The sequence below is a fragment of the Mya arenaria genome, chromosome 3 (genome assembly GCF_026914265.1).
Source record: "Mya arenaria isolate MELC-2E11 chromosome 3, ASM2691426v1".
NCBI classification, from domain to species: Eukaryota; Metazoa; Mollusca; class Bivalvia; order Myida; family Myidae; genus Mya; species Mya arenaria.
The window spans coordinates 70,022,638-70,039,123 of NC_069124.1; the positions used below are offsets into that span (position 1 = coordinate 70,022,638).

Consider the following 16,486-nt stretch of genomic DNA (forward strand, 5'->3'; position numbering starts at 1 on the left):
GCCTTGTAAGCAATACTCTCCCGACATGTATGCATATATTCCTTGTTTATTTGTAGACAGTACGCCCCTATAAAGCTTTGTTAATCAATAATGTGTTCTTTGTTATGCATTCCTTTAATTATTTAATTTTGGTTTTCGTAGCATGATTAAGTTTGCAATTAACTCACCTTTTGCGTACATACGATACTCTCTGGGTCACGGGAACAATGTGGACCTTCGAGGATGGTACTGTGACATGTTGGCAATGAATGGAATAGTGCTTTATTAAATCGTTATCTAAATACACCCCAATGTTAATGGACGAAATTGACCGGTTAAATGAAATTAATATAGGATTTATTTCAGATATTGTGAAATAGAATGTTCAGCTTGACAATGTTTTTGTATGATAATTTAAATATTGAATAATTTTACGGCTATTTTGATATTGCTAAGTATAGTTTAACTTCTTGCAAGGTCAAATCACCTAGTTGGTGGCAATTTAAATCTCAGACAAAATCACAAGCAAACATCACAAAGATATTAAACTGGTCTAACCATGGTGCGGCATATATGACAATCAAGAAAATCTGGATAGTGCACGTGATATTTTCCAAACCGGTGTTAAATCTCATTTTCCACATGATCTACACCATTAAAGCAAAGGTTGGGTTATCAATGCAAGAGATATCATTTACAAAACGTTCGGATTCTAGTACATGTCGTTCATCAGGACATATTACGCGGTTATGAAATGTTTTGATTCCACCGAATAAACCCTAATATGCCAAACGAGAAAAAGGGACACCATTGCCAACATAAAGAACACCCAAACTACAAACGATAGTTCCAAGGAAACTTAATCATGTGGACGCGCGCATATGGCGGAATGGAGCTTGTGGAATACCCGGAGTTCTGGGACGCTGGTCATGTGATGCCACCTAACAGCAGCGAACAGGTACGTTTACTGCGTCAATGACGACTAAACGTTTATACTTATGGCATGACTCATTTCTAAAGAGCTAACATCTTTGCAGAGAATTCAGAGCTAATATAGACCCTCTAAAGGATGTTTACGTAACCACGATCGTTTCCGTCCATTGACTGTTTCAAGTCTCCAACCAAGACACAACAAACATTGAAGTCGAACCGGATAGGTTCGAAGAAAATATCATGGGGCCTCGTATAGAACCATACTTGATCCAAATCACATTTCACGTCTGAGGAATAGGAGCCTAACACAACACTATCACATATTTCACATTTCCTGTGAATTTTGTTACCGATGCAGGTTTCTGATGTGACATGTAATCACATCCTTCTCAGGCGCAATTAAATACAAAAAAATGCGCATTTTTCACGTATGGCTGCAACTGTAACCTTGTGACGAAAGGAGAAACTATACAGAAACTTCACCTAACCTAAGGCAATATGCATAACAAGGTTCATTGTTACTCAGCTTACTTTCCTTTACAACACTATATGTAAGGCGTTAGATGATGGACATGGGCTTCGAACAGTTATTTTTATCAGTAAGGTGTTTGATAAAATCTGGCATAAGGGTTTGCTTGTGAAGCTACACGAAATAATGTCCATGGCATCTTACTCTCGTGGATTCGTGATTATCCAGTAATCGTAGGCAACGGAGTACCTCAATGTTGTATTGTAGGTACCTTTTTATTTTTGATATTCAAAGTTTCCTTGCTGTAAGCATTGGTAGTAGTGTAAGGTTATTTGCTGACGATATCAGTCTTTACATTATCGTTAACGAGCCCTTACGGGCCACTGGAATACTCCAGAGAGACATTAATAGCATACGTGTCTGGGCTGATAACTGGTAAGTCACTTTTAACCGGCCTGCAAAAAAAATATGCCATTGTTTTTCTCCCGAAAATGACAACCACGTTTATATCCAAAGTTAATTATGTATGGTCAACATTTTTTAGAAACTTATTCACACAAACATCTTGGTAGTGACTGTACATGGCACGAGCATTTTGAGAACATTAAAATTAAAGCCCTAAAACAAATATGCATTATGCGAAAGCTCAAATTCTGCCTGGACAGAAGATGTCTAGAAATTATCTACTTTTCATACATTCGCCCAATTCTTGAATATGATGACTTATTGTTGATAACCGCCTTTTCACAACCACATATGTTACATTTGTGAAAGATAGGATGTTATTCTGCACAAGTGTGGGGAAAATGTGATCTGCGTAAAATACGGTTCTACAGAGACTGAGTCAGTCTATCTGTTTGTCGACGGAATACCCAAATATTCCATATAAGCCTTCCATCCTTTTCAATCCGCTATTAAATCGTTAAACGAGTATTTATATACACGATGTTTTCAATTAGAAGATTTGCTATCCGTATTAAGTCTTCCTTAATTCAGAATGTGCAATCACTGTGGGTAGGAGCATCTATCCATACAATCGGTTTAATCTTTCAAAATCGCAATGATGCTACCAATGGTTAACAAGAAACTATAAAACGAAAACTATTTTCATAATACATATTCCCAAATAAAAGGACTACTGAATAAAACGATCAACTCGTGGGAGCAAGTTCATATGTTTTAGTGAATTTCTTGGTATCCAAGGAACAGAGGAAGCGGATATTAACACTTATCGAGGTTGTATTTGCCCTTCACAGGAGTTTCATGCTACTCTGCAAATACACTTGTCTGTGGCTTATCAGAACACGTGGGAATTAGTTTCGCATGCCACAAGCGATTGTCTTCGTCAATATCGCTGCTCATCTTCGATCTCAGATTTCATTTTTATCATAAAACATTGACCAAAACGCCAAATTTATTCTCAAGTCAACACTGGAATCAATAATAAACCATATCGATACATAATTTCGTAGCGCAAACCGCAGAGATGTAAACGCAGATCAGAAGGGCAGCACTGCACTGTGAGAATCTAACTTACTACGGAACTTCCGTGCTCTCTCGCACATGCAATTTTGTAACTGATCGTTACCAATTATCATTTACATATTTTTGAGCCCATATCAGACCTCAATAAAACATTGACAGAAAAACGAATGACAGTGGCTTAAATAGTTGGAGAGTTTGAAATGACTGACAGAACGTGGTTGTACATAAATTGTCAAATATGGGAAGATATGGATTGACGCAAGGAGTACTGTAGATGATAAAAGGTGTAGTACATATGGATGCTAGAGGTGCTGGTAATGTCGCTGAGGATGCTGCAGCGGACCTTGCGAGGAGGCGGGAGGCGGCCATGAGCGCCTACTATGTTAACAGGCGCTTTGTTTTCATCAAGGTAAGGCGCAGTGGCATACAGCGGAACTAAAGGTTTGGTACTTAGTACTAGTAGCCATTTTGTTTTGTAACAGGGCCCGTATTTTCTTACGTATTGAGTTTCAGACTCATCCCCAGAAATCTGATTTTTTTTTTAATGTTTCAAACTGTAATATAACAAATTTTGACAAAAGACGTATGCCTGAATTAAGAACAGATTATTTGTAACAGATACGTACAGCATTTTTACCGTCTTTGCCCGTGTAACAGCATCTAAAATAACATGATTTTTATGGTACCACTTTTTAGAGCCTTTTAAATTACTAGTGAATTACATCTCTTACTACTATTAAATAATTTAAGTATATAAATATGGTAACAAACGGGATAAGCGATAGACTCTCGTAAAGTGGAAGTATAGTTACAGTAACAAAAAGTGTATATTGATATTTATATTGAATACTTGATCAAATACTTGTCATTAAAACGGAGAATTGAGTAAATACTCATTTTCTCTCATTGCAAAATATATTTCTAATGTGAGGCCTATGTTCCTGTTTGCTCATTGGATAAAAACTTACTTACCGTACTATAAAGTCATTATTCTAATGTCAATATACTGGTATGGCAGTATCAAGTTCAAACGGAAATTCTGCAAAAAAAAAATTGTATTTGGAAATTTTATCTGTGACATGGTCTGTCCGGCATTTAAAACTTGTTTTTTTTTTTTATTAAATGGCACACATTTAAATGCGTTAATGGTTTGCAATAATACATTATATAAAATACATGTAACTATGAAATTCCCATCACATCTTGGTTGGCGCATACTCAAATAATAATATGAAACTTTTGTAATTGTTAAAATGTGAGCAGAACATGGCCCGGATGGCATTCTCATACTCCCACCTCCGCGCAGAGGAGATTACTTACTGCGCTTGAGTTTGCATCCTCCATTGATAAATGCGAATACACACCATGGCATGTACAATTTAGCGAAACTCGTTCACAAAATATATTTCGCGAGCAAGCTTTCCCATGGAATATAAACAGACGAACATTCGAATAATATTTAAATTGCATTGGTCAACAAATAAGTGCACACATTAAATTATTATAGGTTATAGTAAATTTAACTCATGGATTTCAACCTGTTGTATATTTTATACTCTGCAATGGAATAATCCCGAAACATGTATAGCCAGTTGCGCAGCACATCACCCTTATTAGCCCTAGCACAAGTTTGTCATTGGTGATCAGTAATCCAGAGCCAAGGAAATTTAAATAACTTTTTACAACCCTTTCAAAAATATTAAATATTATATATTCGAAACCAAGCATTCTGTAAATCTGATCACTGCTTTAATGAATGGGGTGAATCTGTTCAGTGTTTTATTACCTTTCCTTTGTGGCAAGGTAAGGGTGCTTGTCTGTTACTCTGATCAAAGAAGTCGGATCGATGACATTAATCACGAAGGTGGTAAAAACAGTTCCGTAGTAATAAGATCAGCGAAATACCTCAAAGATATGTAAAATGTATATTTCACATTAGCATATATTTGTAATCGGCCTTCAACAGAGTAGGAGTGCAATATAGTTAACACTCTATGGAGTACATTCAATTTCAAAATCGGGTATTAGAGTGCCTTTTCTTTCATTTAAATGTGAGCACATGGACTTTGCAGATGTGTGGATTGGTTGTGGAAGATTGCAGTAATTCTTGTGCACATAATCAAACGTGACATGTCTTAAAGTCTGTGGATTTTAATATTGAAAACTCATAAAATTAAAAATTGTAAATATTGACTGGCTCCTTGCCTCTTGACGTGCTGCAGTTCTTATAAAGATGTCAGTCATAACTGTTTTCTCTGCATATGAACTGGATATGACCTTATACTAATTAAAACTCATCAGTTATCAAAAACTACTTACTGGTAATCAGTTATCTTTGGAAAAAATAGTTTATCATTGATGCCTGAACCATCATGGAGAGTGACAACGTAGAAACCAGACAGGTAGAAAAAAAAAATTGTACTTTATAAAACAAATCTTACGCGGGATTCAAGCTTGAGAAAGCTCTTTTGTTAATTTGCACGGTGAGGTTTTATTTCATTATATTGTTGCCTCCATTCTTTCAGTTAATAAAAGGTTCAATGAATAATGCTTCCGCCAATAAGTGTATGATTGACAATGTCTGCATACATTGTGCCAAATTATAAATGCAAACTTAATGAAATAATGAGCTTAGTTTAAGAGACGGTAAATATGATATTAATCTAAAACCCCGATAACCCTCGTTGACTTTTTGTCGATCGTTGAATAGATCTTTTGATACTGTATATGCTATATTTAAATTTTAATTAAAATGCTATATTCAGTTTTAAAAGAAGTAAATTAACCGGTCACTTGTAAGCTCTCTTCAGATTTTGATAAAAGCCCATGAATGGTAACATCATTACTTGTTCGATTGATAAGAATGTAAACATATTTTATATGGAGAACGTGAAACTAAAATATTGATACAATGTATAAAATATTTGGAAATCTCTTTAATTATTCGATTGCATTTGTAAGTGGTTGTCCATCTAATAAGTAAAAGTGCATCTACGAATGAATTCATAGCGATGACCAGCCAACAAGCTAGATGAACAACCAACCAACCAACCAACCAACAAATCAACCAACCAAACAAACCAACTTAACGACATATTGACCAATATCAAGAAATGAAGCATATCCAATCACCCGACCGACTGCTCAGCAGACATCAAAATAAACTAAGCAAGCACCGACAAATTGACCAGCCATGAAAGCGACAAATCGACCGACCGACCGACCGACCGACCGACCAACGAACGACCGTTCAACTAACTAAAACAGCAATAACCAATAAAGCAGGCACACAAATGAGCATCGTCTTCTATATACAATCAAGAGGACTGGGGCATGGTGGCAATTTATCACATCACATAAGACCCATAAGGTCAAAGGGTTATTTAATTATTTGACAAAGTGAGTAAGATTTTTTTTATTCTTAGGCTAGATAAACCAACTCGTCTTACATTTTATTCAGACAAACATTTTGACGAGGTTTCAACACGATCAGACATCAATTGTTTGCCTACAAATAAAGCTTTTCTTGCATTTGACCTAGTGACCTATTTTTAATCTACAATTACCCAGTATTTAGTAAAATCCTATTGCATTTTAATTGAAGCAATCATACTAATATAGTTTCATCAGATTTAAGGCCAAAACTATAGCGTCTATGGTGTAGAAAGGGTTTTGTATATTGTTTGACATTTGACATTGTTTTGTCCAAATGTGATACGGTATCGAATTTGTCCAAGAATGTGAACACATCTCAAGTGAGGTCAACCGTAGATCGGGAAGCTGCTTCTTGCCATGTTGATTCAGAAGTGTATTTGACTCAAGCTTTTAAAACTCTAATTTCAGACTGGTGTTCCTGGCTGTACGATCAGGATTCCTGTTGCTTCAAACTATGGTGGGTGAGCATGCAGTGTTTCATTGTAGCAGTTCACAGTGTGTGTATACTCCGTGATAGATTATGTCATATATGCTACGTCGGACGGCAACATTTCGCTGAAAATGAAGAAATAAGCTGCACTCTCACAGATTGAACATTTTGACAACTTTTTTATTTTTTGTCTTGGAACGCGCCAATTTTTGCATATATGCATGAAAACCAGTTATATAAGACTGCTGACAAAAAATTAGATCGCAGATTTTTATATTTAAGTTCAAAATTTGATGTTTTATGCATATTTCTTAAACCGTTAGTAACGGTTTAAGCCATAAAACATTAATTTTGGACCGAAATATGAAAATCTATGATCTGATCTTTTGACAGCAATCTTTTATCATTGGTTTGCAGATATCTATGCAAAAATTTGCTCTTTCCAAGACAAAAAAATAAAAACGGTATATCTGTGAGAGTGCAGCTTTAAAACAAAGATAAAGAGAGCTGTGTGAAGTTAGCTAAACATACGACATTGGACATTCAAAATCGAATGTTGTGCTGGCACGACATTGGACATTCAAAATCGAATGATGTGCTGACACAACATTGGTCATTGGACATTCAAAAATGAATGTCGTGCCAGCACGACATTGGACATTGGACATTCAACAGTACATGTCGTGCTGGCACGACATTGGACATTGTAATTTCGAAAATGAATGTCGTGCTAGCACGACATTGGACATTCAAAATCGAATGTTGTGCTGGCACGACATTCATTTTTTAAAGCCCAATGTCCAATGTCGTGCCAGCACAACATTCGATTTGTAATGTCCAATGTCTTGCCAACACGACTTTCACTTTTGAATGTCCAATGTTGTGCCAGCACAACATTCGATTTTGAATGTCCAATGTCGTGCACAACATTCGATTTTGAATCTCCAATGACGTGCTGGCACGACATTCATTTTTGAATGTCCAATGTCGTGCCAGCACGACTTTCACTTTTGAATGTCCAATGTCATGCCAGCACAACATTCGATTTTGAATGTCCAATGTCCAATGTCGTGATAGCACAACATTCGATTTGTAATGTCCAATGTCGTGCTGGCACGACATTCATTTTTGAATGACCAATGTCCAATGTCGTGCCAGCACGACTTTCACTTTTGAATGTCCAATGTCCAATGTCGTGCCAGCACACCATTCGATTTTGAATGTCCAATGTCGTGCTAGCACAACATTCGATTTTGAATGTCCAATGTCCAATGTTGTGCCAGCACACTATTCGATTTTGAATGTCCAATGTCCAATGTCGTGCTAGCACAACATTCGATTTTGAATGTCCAATGTCCAATGTCGTGCCAGCACAACATTCGATTTTGAATGTCCAATGTCCAATGTCGTATGTTTAGCTAACTTCACACAGCTGATAAAAAGGCCGAAGGCGGTGCCCTGTTAGCCGCATAGACTGCGTTATGTTTCATATAAAATGGTAAAGAAATAGTAATTTTATAAGTTATTTTTGCTTAAAGTCTTTATTCAAAGCAGAATATTGCCATCCGACGCAATTTATCACGTGGTTTACACACACTGAGTTCATTTAGAGCAAATGAATAAATCGCACATTGCACTAACACACCCTATTTACTTTAGTGTTCATGCAAATACCTCAGCCAATGGGATCGCCGGACAGATCCACGTTTTATCATTTGGAAGAGCTCTGACTACCGAACCGAAAATCCATTAAGCAGTATACTAAACCGCGAAATGTCAAATAAGTAACAAACACAATTAACTGCCTAATTTTCATTTAGTCTTTAAATTGTTTAATTAAGTGTGTTATTTAGTAGCTAAAACACGCACACTTGCATTCGCGCGGAATTAAAAAGTTCTGATCCGTTTTCTGATTACATGACCAACGACCAAATTTCCGAAATAAAAAACACTATTACTCAGAATATACTTTATAACGCATATGTTTTCTTTTTATGATATTAAGGCGTATGTTCTTTAGGCGGACTCGAGCTCGATCACTACATTTAGACGATAATGTCAATATGAGATATATACATGATAAACAACTATCTGGTAATGGTTTCAAAAGTAATTTGTCATTTTATCCGAGGGAATTCCTCCGTCCATGCCAGTTACTAAACTACCCCTGACATTTTTCCAATTACGTACATTTGTATTTCTTTATTTCAACAAAAACCTTGTTTGCAGACAGAGGAGTAAATTGTTGTGCAAATGATTTATATTTAAACAATCGATTCGATGGATCTAAAATTAACCGACATTAAGGAATTATTAACAAAGCCAGAGCACAGTAATTGGCACAAAGAAAACAAATAAAGATCAAAGACTTTTGCACGCCATAATATTTGCCTGACTGGGCGAGGCTCAGTTGGTCTTTGAGTTATTGGTACAAAATAGGATACAAAATACTGAAAGAACTGAAGGGGTCGGTTGGACAAATACAACTTTCCTGTGCCATGTTTTCTGGAAAGGCAGAAGGTAAAGAATAGGGATTTTGGGAAAGAAACATATGACGAAATATCACGAAATTACGTCATCGTATCGCGATTTATCACGATATTTTGTCAGCATATCGCGATATATCACGATATTTCGTCATAGTTAATTTATTCTTACAAAAACGTATATTTGACAAAACTGGCAGTGAACAACAAGAACTTTTAAAAGACTTCAAACGGGTAGCTACAAAAAAACTAATGAAAAGCTTGCCCCCATCGATACGTATCTGTATAGCAATAAATCGGTTTATCGATTCTATTGCACACCCAGTGACTAAAATGCGTGGGTTAAATTTCCCAATTGGTACGAAATGTCTATAATATCTTAGAATGATTGGTACGAAGCATATACAATATATGTGGCTACAAAATGTCAATTGTCAAGTTTCGCGTGCGAATACATTCTCGAGCTCAAAATTAAACTCAATATATGTCATAATATTAATTTGTTCATTTGCAAAAATAAGTACAGTCGAACCCCGATAGCTCGAGCTTAGGGACCGAAGAAAGGACCGAAGAAAACACCTCGAGCCTCGGGGAGTTCGAGCCAAACGGAAGTTTTAACAATTAGTATTAAGAAATCGGTCCTTTAGATCCAGTTCGGACCAAACGAGTTCGAGCCAACGGGGTTCGACTGTGACTATTGTAGATCAAGGAGCGCGAATAAAAGTTTTGCATTAACTTTCCAAATTGGTACGCATTAAGTGTACTCATTGAGGTGATTCAGTGGTATCTGTGGCAGCCTCTCATCATTACAGACGTTGGTTCAATCCAAGCAGAAGCAATTCTACCTGGCTTCTTACAAATGTCAAACTATTGCAATTGGATCTTGTAAGGGGCCGTTTATTTGATCAGAATATGGTCACAGTCCATATGGCAGTTTCATCAACACTACTAAGAGTAGTTTCGTACTAGGATATATGTTCAACAGAGCTGGCTTTCTGGTGAGAACCTCGTCTGGGTATTAAATCATTCCTAGTTATTTTATGAAACAGCATCCGTTGGTGTACACCCAATAGTAACGGATTCGCCTGGTGATACATGACAGCCTCTCATCCAGTATGTTATTGGATTGAGCCTCGCTAAGGCACTCGAATAAATGTTGAAAGCTGAACACCGTCCCAGCAGTTTTGAATTCTTCAAGTTCTTATTTGTAGTTGAATCGATGACAGATTCAAACGTTTTGTCTCGGGTTACATTAAATATCTCCTGCATATGTAGCTCATCTGACACTTCGTTAATCCAGCGATACCTCTATCATAATAGATCTTAAAGTCAAAGACAATGAATCAGTTGTTATTGTAAATATAATTGGGAATTTTCATAATCTGATGTTTGATTAATAGAGGAATGGTCGGTAGCAAGTAAATGAAATAGTAAATTATGATAAGGATCGGGATTTGAGACTATTTATAATGTCATATATCATGTAGAGTGTATATCAATTTGTGCTTGTTCAATTTATAAGGGCACTCAGAAGATATTTTGCAGACGGATTAAATCGTAATGGAAACACATCTTCTGATCAGTTTAAATAAATAAAGTGCGATTTCCGAACGCTTAAATATATAAGTAAAGGGAAGATGTATAGTGTATATACAGTAAATAAAATGAGACATGGAATAAGAATTGTGGAAGGGTTTTGAAAGTGTGAAGTTACTTTGGATTGTAAAATAACCAGTTAAAGGTGCATCCATATTGAAGTTAAAAATCACAACAGCAACATAAGCCAATGGGCGCAAACAAGTGTTTGTATTGAACTATAAACACAGACATTGACATCGAGAGATGCAACCAACATTAACAGCAATCCCCGTGTATGACGATGCAGTCGGTAAGTGGGCATGAACAACGAAGAAAATTTCAGACATGATACATATATCATTGTGCGGTTTGAACATACTTTTTGGCAACTGCCATTTAATGTTTTCCGTTCGGTCTTTTTTATGTATTCCATTCAATTATACATGCACGTAAAAATGAGTGTCAGTGCTCCTAGAAAAAGAGCGTTATTCTTTCGCAAAACATGTGCCGGGGTACAATGTGTTTTGCGTTGGCAGAGCGATGAGCTTTTCTTAGTTGTTTATTCCCATAGGAAGATTTTATGTGCCAGTTTATAACAGAAATCCAGTGATGTTCCATCTGAAACGAATGATCAAAACCCGTTCTTATTCTATAATTCCATTTGATTTCACTGCGCAGTTTTTGTTGTTACGTTTGTACATTACGTGCAATAAAACACACAATGTAATAAAAGTTAGAGGTAGGGACGATTGATTACCATTAAATTTTGTCAGTGTAACCTTTTTATAAATAAAAATTTCCAAGTTCAAATCATTTCTTCAATTTCTACTGTCATTCATGGCTTATGAAGTAAAAAAAAACACGGATCTTAGCAAAGAGGCCCATAAATCTCGAAACTCAAACCGACTTAAATGCGCACAATAAATGTTGATTATTTTTAATTGCTGATGCATTACTATGTTTGACTTTAATAATCAAAGCAAAACCCCCGGATGATTTGTGTATTTATAAAAAAATATAAGCCTTAATATAAATATTTATTTTTAATTGAGAGCTACGTGGCCATAACTCGCCTGGTTAAATAACCAACATATCGCTATTTTTTTTATCGGTACACAAATCGTATGCTTCTTTATCATTTAAGTCAAATGAGTTAACCATAATCATGCTTTAAAATGAAATTATATATATGCATCATCCTATATTGTGCGCCTTTAAGTAGCTTATTTCAATCAGCCAAAATATTAATTGAATTTGATTTTGATACATGATAATTGGTTTATTGTGATTATCATAAAGATAATTCCTATTTAAAGTCTAATACTCTTAAAGAAGTAAACAGCATGCAATTTATCGAAAATAATAGTGAGCTTAGATTAATCCTGTTAGACGGCGAAACTTCAGATGTTTCGAGAAACCGGGACCAGGCGAAGTGCATGACTTAATATGTTAAATATAGTCATTATGTGATTACTCACATCACATTAAAATTCCATTGCACTGTGAATCTCTGTATTTTACAATGCACTTTCCATAGGATGTGGTTTTGTGATAGTTTGATGACGTTTTCCAATGTTGAACAGCCTGATAGAGCCAGCTGTGGTGCGCGAGGAGAATCCTCCGATATTCCCGTATTGATCTTCCGATTGGAAAACCGCCATGTTTCTATCATGGCTGGCGTATCATTAGGAAATACTGTTTCTAAATGAACGTTTTCACAAAGAAATAGCTGACAAATTCATTTTCGTTATATAAACTTGGCATCTTAGTCGTGAGGCAGTCTTAACCCAAATTTGGATATTGCTCCATAAATCAGTTTTCAGTAAGTATCTCTTTATATGTTGTTTTAAGTTATAGTCTGGGATTTCAGATCTGGATAATGACTACGACTACATTATGTCACGAGCACTACGGTCCTACCGGCAGCACCGGGAGTGCGAGAAGGCTGAGACGCGGCGAGGACCGCTCAAGAGCGCCTACATTCGGCGTCACCAGCTAAGACCAAAAACGGCACCGCCGGCCAGATTCATAGAAGCGATCAAGGTCCGTCACGTGAACGGCGCGACGGAAGGACAATCCTTAGTCGGTGGCCACTTTGTGCCCAGGGTGGACGCCATAAAAGAAGTGTCAGAGGCAAACCCGGTGTCAAATGAGGAAAGGTACGGGGTAAAAGTCGGAATAGCAGTTCATACAACATGCCGATTATTTCACGAAATTGTTTTGTTTGTCATGTACAACAGTTACGCAATGTATTTCAGGCAACATGTATTAAGACCTAGAAGATGTGTTCGATACATTGATATTCACACCATTGTGGAATAAATAAACGAACAGTTTGACTAAGGCCAATCAGAAGCAGTGATCAAGACTGCCATGGTTCAGTAAGACATGGAAATCGTATTAATTCTCGAGTAAAATGCTGGATTGTACATATAATTGCCCTTTCAACCTCGACCATGAAGACATATTCATTCAACGGCAAAACTCATTATAGTTTTCCAATAGGAACTCTTGATTCCACTCTTGAACATGTACCTTGAGCTTTTCATTATTCTGTAACACTTGGTATCGGTTATGTTACACTTGGTATTGGTAAATGTAATGCGTTGCACGTGCGACCGGCACCTTGTCGGCGTCTTTATTGATTTCATTCCAGTTTTTCAAGGTTGCTTGATTTCCAATGTATAGCTTTCAATACACTGTGGTGGAATTAAATTCAGTGAAAAGTATGTGGCATTTGATGTTCCCATTCATCTAGAACAATCAAGTCACAAATTCGAATCGATTGATTCTGGTCGGTCTTCTACTCTCCATGGACATGCATTCCTTGTACTATATGAGAGTTCTGTTAATCACGACAGATCTTGCTTTTATCAAGTGTCGAAAGCCGGACTGCACTCAGTCTGAAAACGCCGACGTGCCATCGTGTCACTGCATGGATACGAATACGGTTCTTGAATGATAATTAATAGTGAACTACACAAAGTTTACTCATTTTGAAATTTATACTCTACAAAAAGAGTTCATATATTTAACGGCGGTCTTTTTGTGCATGGCATTTCTCATTGTTTCACTCCTGTATTGTAGATCCCCTCGACGAGTGTTGCAAGTGGCCAAAGTAGACCTCAATATGATGCAAGACGCGAATCGGAAGACGGCCTCATATATGAAGAGGAACGCACCGGCCCACCCCTGGCACAGCCACAGCTACCCGTCCGTGCGACCTATGGAGAAGTTCGTGCGACCTCCGCACGCCTACATGTCCGCCTCCGTCGGCGAGCGCGACCTGTCGTCTGCTCTCTCCAGTTCCAGCTCGAGAAGCTCGAGCGCAAAAAGTAGTCCGCAACATAGACCAATGTGCAGACCATCTTCTGGCGCTTCGAAGTCTAGTACGAACTCGAAACTATCCCCTAATAATAAATATTACTACGATGGTGGATTATTTACGCATCCTAAAGAAAATCACTCGGATTATTTTGTGATACATCCAGATTGGGTTTCTGAGTCTATGTCTATTCAAAAACTGAGCCTTTCAGAAAGGACCAAACAGCTTCCACCAAAAAGCAAATCCATGACTTGGCCACAAAGACGGTGTTACAGTGCGCCACCATCGAAATACCGCAACCCTATTACTTGGGAAAATATACAGACTACATAATGATATAACACATATCGGTATTTCTGTGCATTTTATTCAGACATTCTCTCCTAGTGCGCAATATTACCTCAGTTTTCCAATCAATGTGTGTGTTGTCAAATGAAAAATGGACTATTTTGTGCGTCCATGCTATTTATTAAATAAAAAGGGGAAAATTGATACAAAACCAATGACCATGATTAATTAAAACTAGCATGAAACCAACCGTGACGCCGTTTCCCTACATGTATGAACTCGTTTTCATACAATGCAGTTATATAACGTATCTATTCATGATAGAGGGAATAGACAAAGTGTTAGGTCTTGTCCGTGTATGTTGTTATGTCTTTGATACAATGTCAAGGGTAGAAAGAGTGGCATGTTATAGCTGGTTCGTGTTGCACTAACATTGTATGCTATATTGTCGAAGTGCTTCTTATTATGTAAATCGAGCTGCTTTTTGTAAATATTATTTTTCATCATTTTTATTCTTTAATATAAATCTGATGCTAATAAAAGTGGCATTTGCCAAGAAAACGTTTTGAGTTCTTCACAACTACAATGTACAATGTATACCAGTCTGCATTTACCAGTGAAAACCCTCATGGCCTGGGCGCAGTCAATTTTGAATTTATTGATCTGGAACGCTATAACGCTAATTGCTACTTTGACATTGACCCTTTGGCCTAAAATCAACGTGTTATGATCATCCGATGAGTTTTTGTGAAATTTGATAACCTTAGCCCAGATGTTTTTGAGTAATTGGCAAGAAACTATTGCATTCCTAATGCCACTGTGACCTTGACATTTGACCCAAAAATCAATTGACCAGTCGCCTAAACAATTAACACAACTTGCAAAGATCATTTGGCCAGGTTTTTCAGTTAATTTATTGGATAGTTCAATTGTGTGTTATTATTTATATACAAAATATATTCATATTTTTATCCACTTATTGTACGATGGTCAAAAGGTGTTTTTCTACTTGTCAAGTCCAACGTCCTTGTAAAGTTTTAGGACCCATGTAAACTTTATGCTATTGATTACACATTTTGTCTATTGGTCACTGTGGCCTTGAATTTTGGATTCCAAAAACAAGTAGGTGCCATTTACTTGTCAAGACAAAACTTCCAACGGAATTTGAGGACCCTGCATGGGCATATTCCATTGTTGTTAAACTTGAACCATAATCAAACAGACAGAGGGATTGAGAAACGGACAGATGGATGGACAAACAGACGACAGAATTCACTGGCATAACCTTATAATATTCCCATCATGACAACAAACAGACATATTAAAATACTGAAATCTATGAATTTGGTGTAAATTAGCTGTAATAAAGCAAATTGGTTGAATTGATATTGCTTGCCTGATTGGGCAAAGTAGATGGAATGGAAATCAATGAAATATTCCAACCAAAACATGCAATACAGCTGAAGAGTGAAAGACTCTTATGAACGTTTGATATAAGATATGTTTTTTTTATTTGAATGAAATAAAAGAATATTGTTTATAGTATAGTATTTAGACTTGGCCTATTAACCTAGTTTTAAAACCACATTACCCAGTTTAAAACAAATACCATATTTAATCAAGGCAAACATTCTGATTAAGTTTCATAAATATTGGACCAGAAATATAACCTCTACCATGTCTAAGATTTTTTTAAGATTTGACCTTGTAACCTAGTTTAAGACCCATGTGACCTTTTTTTCAAACTTATCCAAGTTGTCATCAATACAAATATTTAAAGTTTCATGAAGATTGGTGCTGAAATATGGGCTCGGTTTGTTCCTAATATTTTATCAATGAACTAGTTTTCGACATCAATTCGACCAAGTTTTAAAATCTACCAAGATTACATGAAATAAACATACTGACAACAGTTTGAACAAGGTATATCCAATTAATAACAATATCTGTTTCAAAAATTTGACCTTGTGACCTACTTCATAACTTCATGTGACCAAGTTTCAAACTAGCCAAGGAAAACATTCCAATAAGTTTCATAAATATTGGACAAATACATTGCCTCTAGTACGTTCCCAATT

At 36.5% G+C, this 16,486-nt stretch overlaps 1 protein-coding gene across 4 annotated transcripts; it reads left to right on the forward strand.

The window, feature by feature from the left end:
• Positions 1-183: 183 nt before the first annotated feature.
• Positions 184-14,971, forward strand: LOC128226833 (uncharacterized). 4 transcript variants are annotated; one of them, XM_052936905.1, is made up of 4 exons: positions 184-937; positions 6,710-6,758; positions 12,666-12,954; positions 13,883-14,971. In XM_052936905.1, exons 1-4 carry the CDS (start codon positions 845-847, stop codon positions 14,451-14,453), a joined length of 1,002 nt encoding a protein of 333 aa, XP_052792865.1. In that variant the 5' UTR covers positions 184-844; the 3' UTR covers positions 14,454-14,971. The 4 variants fall into 4 exon arrangements, with proteins under 4 accessions (XP_052792865.1, XP_052792864.1, XP_052792866.1 ...); XM_052936904.1 differs by lacking the exon at positions 184-937 and adding an exon at positions 2,337-3,275; XM_052936906.1 differs by lacking the exon at positions 184-937 and adding an exon at positions 4,911-5,268.
• The last annotated feature ends 1,515 nt before the right edge of the window (positions 14,972-16,486 follow it).